This window comes from Lactuca sativa, chromosome 5 (genome assembly GCF_002870075.4).
Source record: "Lactuca sativa cultivar Salinas chromosome 5, Lsat_Salinas_v11, whole genome shotgun sequence".
NCBI lineage: Eukaryota > Viridiplantae > Streptophyta > Magnoliopsida > Asterales > Asteraceae > Lactuca > Lactuca sativa.
In genome coordinates, this window is record NC_056627.2 from 58560419 (window position 1) to 58572502 (window position 12084).

Here is a 12084-nt window from a genome sequence, read left to right on the forward strand (position 1 = left end):
TATTAAGGATATTGCCCATTTCTTGAAAATTAAGAGGTGCACTAATGTAAGCATCATGTACAATTTCTAATGCATTAAGAAAAACATGTATTTTTAAAGGTCCAAAACTAAGTGAAAAAAATCATACCATAAATATGATCAATTAATATAGTTCAAATTTCAAATCGAATCCCTAAAACCTAATAAATAATAATACGTTTATTATGGAACAATTTAACAATTCAATTAAAGAGCCTTTTAAGGATTGATTATCGTTATTTCCTCATATATATGTGGTATCTTCCATATATACATAATGTATTATACATTCAACTTCGTTCAAAAACCTTTGCCTGCAACTCTCAACTGTCAAGCTTAACAAAGATGTTTATCTATATTTTTCTCTTATCCATCTCTCCAAACTAATCCGCAAAGGGAACAACGTCAAGATTTTCTATGGATGCATGATTTGTTGCTATGTATAAAAAAAATCTTTATTTGATTCACCCAATAACAGCCTCTGTTGGTTAACCTTTTACTCATTCTCAACAGGTAAACATTAATAAAAGTTCAATAACAATTTTTTCAATTCAAGTTATTTTGTTCTGTTTATGTTGTATGATACATGCATGGAAGTCGTTGGTTGGGATCATCAAAGGTCGTGCTTCAAGGATACCTTACAAATTAAGAACTTGATAGCTAGCATGAGAAAAATGAGAAAACCGCAGTGACTAACTCTCTCTTTTTAAATGTTAATTCATGTTTGATCTTTCTACCAAAATATACAGTTTGGCAATGAAGGGAATGTTGTGTGCAATAAAGATTTTATCATAAATCATCATATTTGTTTTAGAATAGCAAAGGTATGATTATCTTTTATTTCTTCTATGCTCTTTTTTTATGATGAACATGAGATAAATATTTTATATGACTTATCCGTTATTTCTTATTTGCTATGTGTTCTTTCATGAATGATATGATTTTTTTTCAATTTTTTTGGGATGAAGCATCTGATGAATAAATGCTTCATGGGGCTGCAATAGTTATGTATGTTATAAGGAAAGGCTAATGCGATTTACAGACTTGTGATGTTAGGAGTATTTTGCACAGAAGTCACTTGAAAGCTCCATTTCAGGTCATTAAAACATCATGGTCTTCTTCATATACATGATTGTCTTCATCATCTTTTATATCAAGTATGATTCTTTCATATCAAGATTTTGCAACTTTATGTTCGAGTTGGTAAATGTTTTGATGTGGGTATGGTAGGATAGGAAACCAAGGTTGGTCATCTTGGGACAAGTTGTTGGAAATGGGTTTCATATATTAAGAGAATAATGGATGATTTATAGAAATATAGAGTAGTTTGGACATTAGTGGGGGCAATTCCGTGATTGTGCTGTAAGTTCTGTTTATTTACAATTACATTATTTACTTTTGATTTTTTTTTTGTTACAAATCATCAATTAAAATCCATTGATATATTTCTTTATGATAAAAAAATATTTGGTTCTCCTTTAATTTATGTTTCTATCTCTAACTCATTCCCTATGTATCATCTATCTCATGAAATTTTCTCTGGAATTTCTTACCATCACCGTACCACCACCATCACCGTTGTATCCTCTCTATTCTAAATTATACTTTGGTGTGTGTTTTGGGCTTCTGATCACTTTCTTGTGTTTCTTTCATGTGAACATTATGATAGAGGGTAGTATACCCAGTCAATTGACCCTAAGATGGAAAATGTTAAGGTTTTCGGTGTCATTTTGCCTACTTCCATCCTATACGACATATCTTATGGTGTTTGTACTTTCAATTTTGAATATGGTAGTGAGCTCGAAATGATTGTAGTCATGGTTTCTTCTGGTGAATTTTACAATGACGGATAAATTGTAGCAAAAACCATGTTAACATGTTTTGTATTGGTTTAACAGGTAGAGAGGTGGAATCTTTAAGGTCTTGAAGTCAACATTACAAGCTAACTTATCATTGATTTCTAAATTTTAGGATCCAGTTTTGGAATTGCATATTAATTTATGCATGTTTTTTTCATTTGTTTCTAGATTACTTGAGGCTGTGATGAAAATTGGAAGTCAAGGCTAAATGCTTGGATAGACAGGTGCTAACACTAAAAGTTAAGTATAATGCTATACCAAGGAAAATATGGAAAGTACATTGCTAATTTTCTGGTATCAAAGTGGTTGAACATGAAATGCTAGCTCGTGGTAGATACACCATTAATCTTTTTTTGGTCATTTGTGTCATTACTCTTTTTGGATTCGGTTAGTATTTCAAATTGTTTAAAATTCTTTTTAATTATGATTTCAGTTTGTAGTTCTCTGAATAAATACTCATTTTGTGTAGTTAATGAATTTATTTTGTAAATATCAACTATTAATAACTCATTTTTGCGTTTGTTTTGCCATTTATTATGTTTATACATTTATTTTATATTTAATATTATAGACTTTTTTTGAACATAAGGAAAACCAATTAAGTAAAAATTCTAAATATTAATGTGATTTTGTTGTACCATATAAAAGCTAACGACTTAAAAATATTAAGGAAAATAGATCGCATTGGATATTTTGGTTTATAAAAATTGGTGAATTGATTTTGATATTAAAAGACGCAATAATTTCTTAATAAGCACGATATTATTATTATTATTATTATTATTATTATTATTATTATTATTATTATTATTATTATTATTATTCATTCATAAAGAACATTAAACAAGTATAATAAAAACTTTAATTCCAAATGTAGATTCCAATTTTAGTGTCTAATCCGATTTTAATAAGGTTTACGAGATTACAAGTTTGTATCAATTTTGACATGATAATGCTCCAAAAGTGTTGATAAGTAAAATACATACTACTTTTTATTTTTATTTCTTAAGATAATATGTTTTGCCCGACAAAACATTGTTTTTATAATTTTAGTATTTGTAATGATTAAGCCTCTTACTAATCATGTATAAACCTTATAAAGTATTTAACAATTCATACTTAATTTTTATCAGTATAAATCATGATGTTTTGAACACAATTATTCATTGCATAAATCAGACTAATTTTGGACATTATTTCATATATTACCAAAAAAATATAAAATCACAAGATGAGATTGAATTTTAAATTTTAAAAATTTAATGTACAATCTTAATCATATCCCTTAAATATCTCATCTGAAACCTATCGGAAAATGAAGTTGTCAAAAGTTGAATGTGTATTCCCTCAATTAAGGAAAAGATAAGAATTAGCACTTTTAGGACAAGCCATATTAAATTTTAAGTCATACAAATTATAAAAGCGCCAAGGACAAGTCATCACTGTGTAAATATACCTAATTCTATCATTTAAATATAAAGAAGTAATAGAATTTTTCGTTTGCATTTTAATGAAAACGATAAGATTATTAATATGTAAGATTAATAGATAACACTGGATATGTCAACATATTATCAAACACAAAGTACAATTTCTAATATGCATATATACCCATAAATTAAGGAATAAATGAGATTTAAAAAACAATATTAAGCCAATTCATATATAATGACAAATTCATAATATAAGTTAAGGAATATTGTTACATTAGACTTTGAATTCGAAAAATCTCTTATATACAACTGCCCGTCTACTTCTATAATGAGCAATTGATTCTATAATTCTCTCTCTCACATTTGCTACTCTCCCTTTCGCTCATCACATTGCAGCCGACAAAGGAAAACTTTAGCCTTCACCAACGCCTCCCACTCTCATTTGCGTAAAGAAACTAATCGCATCTAGAAAACTAATTTTTAAAAGAAATTATCCGTACCCGTCGCTTAGCGCGGGTAAACGGTTAGTATATATATATATATATATATATATATATATATATATATATATATATATATATATATATATATATATATATATATATATATATATATATATATATATAGGTTTAGGTTCATTTGAGACCATTCTAATTTTGTGAGACCGTGCGACCAAATCTAAAAATAATTTTAAAATGCAAAATAAATAGAAAAATCCAAAAATTCTTTTTTTAAGTATTATTTTCGGAACTTGAATTAACTAAAAAAAATAAAAAATAATAAAAAAAATAAAAAAATTCCGTTTTTTTTTTAGATACGTGAAATATTCTAATAGAATATTACACTGACATATTCTAAAAAATAATTTTAAAATGCAGAATAAATGAAAAATTTTAAAAATTCTTTTTTAAATATTATTTTCGGAACTTGAATTAACTAAAAAAAAATAAAAAAATAAAAATAAACTAAAAATAAATTCCATTTTTTTTGAAAAATACGTGAAATATTCTAATAGAATATTACACTGACATATTCTAAAAAAAAAAATTAAAATGCAGAATAAATGGAAAAATCTACAAATTCTTTTTTAAATATTATTTTCGGAACTTGAATTAACTAAAAATAAATAAAAATAAATTCCATTTTTTTTTAAAAATACGTGAAATATTCTAATATAATATTACACTGTACATATTCTAAAAAATAATTTTAAAATGCAAAATAAATGGAAAAATCCAAAAATTCTTTTTTTAAATATTATTTTCGGAACTTGAATTAACTAAAAAAAATTAAAAAAAAATAAAAAAATGCATCTCACGGTCTCACAAAATATAGGTGGTCTCAAATGAATATATATATATATATATATATATATATATATATATATATATATATATATATGGGAAAAGTGAATATACCCTTAAGGGTATATAAGCTTAGGTACCCAAACTCACTATATTACGTCGTTTTGTATTATATAATACATTCTAATTGTCTAATGTTCTTATAATTTAACTTCTAACTTGATTTACTTTCGTGATTTTTATAAATTACACATTTATCTTCCTTTTACATATTTTTCATTTTCAGCTACAATATATATAGATTAGTAGGTGTTCGGTAAAAATATATGATGTATGAGAAAGATAATAGTGAAAATTGGAAAATCTTGAAAGTAAATCAAGTTAGGGGTTGAAGTTTAAGAACATTATAATGAATATATCAAACAAAATGACGTATTATAACGTGTTTGGGTACCTAAGCTTATATATCCTTAAGGGTATATTCACTTTTCCCTATATATATATATATATATATATATATATATATATATATATATATATATATATATATATATATATATATATATAGAGAGAGAGAGAGAGAGAGAGAGTTAGGTTCAAATGTTTTCACTATCTATTGTGTGCCTGTATGATTGATTCTGGATCAATCATTTTAGTTATTTTAAGAAAGTAATTAATGCTTATTAAATGCTGAAGATATAATTAATACCTATTATATCTTTAACATGTAATATGCATTAATTACTTTCTTAAAATAACTAAAATGATTGGTCCAGAATCAGTCATAAATGCACACAATAGATAGTGAAAACAAAATAACCTAACCCTATATATATATATATATATATATATATATATATATATATATATATATATATATATATATATATATATGGGAAAAGTGAATATACCCTTAAGGGTATATAAGCTTAGTTACCCAAACTCATAATACTACATCGTTTGTATCATATATAGACATTGTAATTGTCCAATGTTCTTATAATTCAACTTCTAACTTGAATTACTTCAAAGTTTTTTATAAATTTCATATTTATCTTCTTCTTACATAATTATTATTTTCAATAATAATATATATAGCCTATTAAGTGTTCGACAAAAAGATGTGATGTAAGAAGAAGATAATAATGAAAATTTAAAAATATTGAATATAAATCAAGTTAAGGATTGAAGTTTAACAATATTATAATGAATATATCAAACAAAACAACGTATTATTATGAGTTTGGATACCTAAGTTTATATACCCTTAAGGGTATATTCACTTTTCCCTATATATATATATATATATATATATATATATATATATATATATATATATATATATATATATATATATATATATATATATATATATATATATATATAAACGGATAAAGGATTACCATTGGACCTGCGTCTGTCCATCCTCACTTCAAAGTTCAACGCCTAGTTTTCCACGGCCATATATCATTTACCATTTGTCTTCTTTTCATAGCAAAAGAACATAATGTTAATAATAAAATTTTCAATTTTTAGATCAAATACATGAATTTTAGTTACAAATAATACGATTAGGTAGTAGCTAAATTTACTAAAACGACAAATGGTTTTGTAAACTGCTCTATAATAAAAATATTGGACTAGGATAAAATAGATCGTGTGATGTTAGTATAGTTCTATAGTGTGAGATTAGACGGCAAAAAGTATAAACTAACCATAAGTTACTAGATTTTCTATAAAATTACTTTATGCTATGTAATAATTTTAAATTGGATAGATTTTCAACTAATTATGTAGTCATGTTTAATATGATTAATAAGAACCGAGCGAAGTTGGTAGTAAGTTTCTTCATCACACAATTCAAGGATTATATATTATATATTCGATTATTTTTATCTCAATGGGGAGATCAGTATCATAAACCAGACATATAACTTCATCTTTCAGTATCATATTGTGTATATAATACAATGGTACATTATATCTCTAGTTTTGTTACTATGCATTATCCATGCGGGGGAGTTGTATTATGCCCCCAATGATTTTTTAGGACACCAAAAGTCTGTTTCATGTCTTTTCTTACTGCTTCTTGTGCCACTTTTAACCATTTTTTTGTTGTCAACCGGATGTAAAAGTGATTTTACAAAAGTTGCCCGACTTTGGTATATCTCATCTACAAGATAGTCACAATGCTTGAATTCTTCTCATGTCAAATAAAATGAACATTTGGGTTCTTTTCCCGATAAGTTTTGCGATGAATAATTGTAAATGGTAGAGAACATTTAACTCATTGCTAGAACCATAAATCTTGTGATGTCGCTACTTCAACTATCATTTGGTGGGAATTCGTGAGCACTTCTCATGTGCATGGTCTCCTAATTCTGTCGGCAAATTCCTTCAATTCCAATGTGTGCAGTTCATGCTACCAAACATTCTAAGAAATACACGCATGTATTCATTTACAACGTAATGGTATTGGTTGTTTTGCAAAAATATTATCTTGATAAGACCGAATGATATCATAGCAAACGTTTTAAAGACTTTCGTGTAAAGTTCTTCACAACATATTCAAGTACTCATCCAACATACGCTAGTTGTCGTGTCATTCAAATACAAATTGATTTGCATTTGAATAATACCATTATAATTGGGAAAATTACGCAATGTCTCATGTTGTTCGTTTTGTGGGCCCAAATGGGTAGTTCTTAAGCTTTAATATCACAATAGCATTGTTCTTTGATTCTTGAACGGATATGGAGGGGGTATGGTGGGGGCTTTTCTTTAATTAAAGCTGATAGCTTTTGGGTTCATTTTAAAGTCTAAAAACGAATGACAAATCTTGTCAAAAAAATAAATATAATAACTTCAACTTGTAGATGTCAAAGTGTTAAAGTGAAGTTTTCCATGGAAGCAATGCATTAATTGAAGTTACAACATGGTTTCTCATTCAAAGAGTTCACGTGCATATTTATGCATTAATCGATGTTTTATATGGATTCCAATGAAGATCATAAAATTTTATTTATCAATGTTCATTTCTTTATTTTTTTAATATATTGTAAACATAAATAAAACGGTTGTTAATTTGTTATCTGCTAAGCAAATAAATAATTAAAAAATTGATGAAAAACAAATAACTATACATTTGGAGACACAAGAATGCATAAAACTTGAGTTCACAAAGAGAAATTGAATTTTGTAGAAAAAAAATGAAAAGGAAAAAAAAAAAGCGTAACACCAGAGATAGAGAATAGAGATAAGAGAAATTACAAACTTGGTCCCTGTGTTTTACTCAAAATCACATTGTGGATTTAGTCCCTCTTGCAAACGAAATGCAAGTTCTAAAAGAAACAACATTGGACTAAACTTACAATTTTGAGTAAAGCATAGGGACCAAATTTGTAAAATACTCTACCCATTCATTATGACCAGAAGAACAGAAAGTGCAGTTAAAAAGTAGCACCTTCAAAAGTCATTGAAGCTCAAAATTAGTCCTCCACATCACTTTTGTTCTTCATGCTCTCAACATACGACTTTATACTTTCTTCATTTGTCTCAAATAGAAATGGCATTCCTCTTATCTGTTAAATCCCCCAAATTCAATATAATGTTTATTATTATTGCACTTTTTTAGATAAAATAACTGTTTAATATGTAAGCGAATGTAAAAAAAGTTAAAACATACCTCAATTAAACAACTTGAAGTGAGAGAAGTACTCTGATTGGTTGATAGTTCATCACTATTTACAAAGATTGAATATTTCCCGAGATTCTTTATATGAAAAAAACCCTCCCGATCCAATTGTATAATCGCCTGAAATATAATATTAAATACGAATGATTTAATGATTATTTTATAGTTTTATTCATTTAAAAAAAATAATTTATTTTTTTACCTGTCGTCTAGATATTCTACAGTCACTACCTTCTCTTCCCAAATCAACATCAACAATAACATCTTCCGTTGCCCTTCCCAATAAAATCTAAATTACAACAATATTTATAAAATTATACATTGTGAAAAATGAAAAATGAAAAATGAAAAATGAAAAATGAAAAATGAAAAAAGAAAATACCTCGGGTTTTTTAACATGATATATAAATTGCCACCCTTGTAAAAGAGCAAAAGCACCCGATGATGACATGTCTCTTTTCATATAACCATTGGCAGCTTGTTCCAATCTAATGAATTTTCTTTGAAAATTTGGATTTTTGTATTTTAGGGCTGAAAATTGAGCTATAAGATTATTATTTATAATCTTAAAAAACTAAATAACCATAGACAATGAGAATATCATAGAGTAACATACTTTGTAGATTTCGATAACTCCAACTTCCATTTAGATATAAACTCTTTTCATCTTCACACAATTTCTCATCAAGTATCTACAAAATTACAAAAGAAAAAAGGAAATTGTAACAAGTGAATCAAATATGGAAATTTTTGAAGAAATAATTTAATGAATGAGAATTACCATTGCTTCCACGTCAGAAAAGCTCGGGATATCCTCGTCATCACTAACAGATGACATGTCATCATCTATTGGCAACTGTAACACAATAGGATTATCCACTTCTTTTGATTCTATTTCATGTAATGTTTCTTCTTCTTGAATAGGATTCAACTTTACACAATTTGTAAAAATATCAGAACCATGATGCAATTCCTGCTCAGATTTTATAGCTATTGGATGAACTAGGGTTTGACTTTGACCATCATTGTTGACCAAATCCTGCTTGATTCTATGATCTAGTATTTCTGTTCGCAACTGTGATCCAATAATTGGAGTATCAAATTGGGATTTTTGGTATTTGGTATCTTTTTGGGGTATTGGTTTAGGAACCCTAAAGTTGTTTTTCCAATTAGGTCCAGAATCCCTAAAAGAGTTTGAATTTTGATGAGGTGAAGAATGAGGCATATCTGTTTGCATTGCATAAGGAGATGAAAATGGAAGGAGAAAAACATCATCATTACTTGGTATATCTGGATCCTCAGTGTTTAAAGTACATATGATCACAGAAGTATGTGATTTACAATTCACAACAGATGTTGTAGATGGCAGCATTATACCCAAAATACCCTCCAAGCTTTTACTTTCCTCTACAATGGAATCACAATTAGTGTCTCTTTTAGGAGAATCAAGCAAAAGTGAACTCAAACCATCGATATAAGATTTGTCAATTACGTTTCCATCAGCATCCAATGGAGGAAGGTCATCCTCACCAAGGTCAAAAAGGGTATTTGATATTTCCATCAAATAGTTGTTGGCGTTTATGTCACCACACATTTCATTTTCTATCTTAACATGAAAATTTGATGTTGTTGCCATTGATTGTTCTTTGAAATGAAATTCAGATGAATTAGGATGTGGTAAATTTAGGGTTTGGGGATTAATGGATGGAAATTCTGGTCCTTCATCTTCAAGTAAGTCATAAATCTCTTTAAATTCATCAGATTCTTCAATATAATTGTCTTCCTCAATGAAACATTGATTAACTGTTTGCTGATTATTAACATCAAGATCCATGTCAGCATGATTATCAGTATCAGCCTCGTTGTTTTGAGCAACAAAGTATGTGGGTGGAGGTTGTTCTTCATTTTCAATACAAATGGTATTAAAAGTTGCATCAGGGAAATTGGGATCCAGTGGATTTAATGGATGAATACGTGTTCTCTTTCGCATAGCATAGTAACGTTTGCGTACACCCTCGGGTTTTCTCTTTCTAGGGACTGAAATATTCTCTTCAAGATTGTCTAAATCATTAAAAATTGAAAGTTTAGATAAAGCAAAAAACTCGAATTCTAACATGCGAGCAGATGCTTCAGCAGAAATGACTGGATCATAGAGTAGAGCATGCCAACGATCATGGAGCTCTTGAATGGTGAACTGTTTTGAAAACTTTACAGCTCCTGTAGCTATTGATTCCAAGGGGACACCACTCTGTAACAAGAAACATAATGACATTATAGTAACAGAAGGTGCTTGTAGTATATTGTTATATAAATTGAGGGGAAAATTTTAACCAAAAGAGACATATAAATGTAGAATAAAATACTTACCTGTGCAGCGGTTTTCAACTTGAAATCGTCTTCGGAGGTCCAAGCGAAGTCAGCGGGGAGAGCTCCCATGGCGGGAGACGACGGCGGCGGAGTGCGGCTGCTGGTTCTGTGAGTTTCTGTCGAAGAGTATATGAATTAAAAAAATCAAGAGGGTTTTTGGCGAAGGTTATTTAAGTAGGAAACAGTTGAACAATTATGACCGGTAGAGAGAAATTGAACGGATACACCATTGCAGTGACAGCAGGCAACAAACTGATTTCGATTTTAACTGAAATCAGGGGAAACAAGAAAATCGAGAACAGGCAAAATGGAGTTGAACGAAAACATTGTACATAGCAGACATCATAAAGATTTCGATTTCGACTGAAATCAGGGGAAAAAGAAAAATCGATAGCAGCAAAATGCAGTTGAACGAAAGCAAGAAAAGATGAAGAAAATCGTACCTGAATCGTATCTGTGGGGTGCGACGGTCGCCGGTGCTGTGGGTGCGACGGTATCCGACGATGGAAGCCGGCGGCGAGGAATCGGGAATCGCCTGAGGAGGCGACGAAAGAAGAATGGAGGCTGCGCTGTGTTTTTATCTGGTGAAGATACGAACGAAAACCTTGTATTAAGTGAAGGGGTATATTGGTCCATTCCTTAATGTCGAAATAAGTAGTTTTGATGAGCAAGGACTAACTTATAAAATAAAGATACAACTACAAATTTGGTCCAAAGATTTTTGGATAGGGTCCAAAAAGTTTCGAACTCGCATGGAATGTTCAAAATCAAAACATTTATCTGATTTTGGTCCAAAATTTTTTGAAAAGACGATTATGCCCTTTTATTTTTCTTTTTTGTATTTTTTATAATTATTCTAATAATATTTTAATTAAAAATAAAGAAAAAAGAAAAAAATATCTCCACCCCACTCTCTCTCTCTCCCTGTGTGTGTGTGTGTGTTCGTCTTCTCAAATCTCATGGATTTCATCTTCTTAAGATATCCCCAAATTGATGAACAAAAGCCAAAATCAAGCCATAGAAAGAAATTGAAAACCAAACACACAGACACACATATTCATATTCCAACGCAAAGCACTCACATCGATTGGAAACAATCTCATCAACAGGATTGAGTCCAGAAACCATATATATCTGTATCGATCTCTTGCGCATCCCCACCCCAAGCTTTTTCTCCTGAAGAAGTAACTGCAATCATCAATTCAAAGTCATCTGGGGAACAAAATTGCAGGGTTCAAAGTTGTGGATGAAATCGCATATATACTATACATACCAACGATAAAAACCAAAGAATAAATCAAAACCCATTCATCCCAAAATCTTTCCTCCTCTCTCCCTCTTTCTCTTTCTAAAACCCTTCTTCTATTACCAATCCATGTGACAATCTGTTTTCAAAAAAAGGTCGTAAT

General features: G+C 29.1%; 1 protein-coding gene across 1 annotated transcript; it reads right to left on the reverse strand.

Annotated features, from left to right (window-relative positions):
* Window positions 1-7618: 7618 nt before the first annotated feature.
* Window positions 7619-11311, reverse strand: LOC111879693 (uncharacterized). Its single transcript, XM_023876155.3, has 8 exons — window positions 11119-11311; window positions 10676-10791; window positions 9090-10556; window positions 8925-9000; window positions 8691-8851; window positions 8511-8597; window positions 8300-8428; window positions 7619-8195 (listed from the first exon to the last, which is right to left on the reverse strand). The coding sequence occupies exons 1-8, from the start codon at window positions 11309-11311 to the stop codon at window positions 8103-8105; spliced, it is 2322 nt and encodes a 773-aa protein (XP_023731923.1). The 3' UTR covers window positions 7619-8102.
* Window positions 11312-12084: the final 773 nt, after the last annotated feature.

Bases quoted from the DNA above. Each gene is read 5' to 3' on its own strand.
- LOC111879693 (XM_023876155.3), bottom strand. From the start codon at position 11,311: ATGGACCAATATACCCCTTCACTTAATACAAGGTTTTCGTTCGTATCT. The intron at 9,001-9,089 runs GTAATTCTCATT...GTAATTTTGTAG, and splicing joins TTTCTGACGTGGAAGCAATG to ATACTTGATGAGAAATTGTG. The intron at 8,852-8,924 runs GTATGTTACTCT...ATAATCTTATAG, and splicing joins GAGTTATCGAAATCTACAAA to CTCAATTTTCAGCCCTAAAA.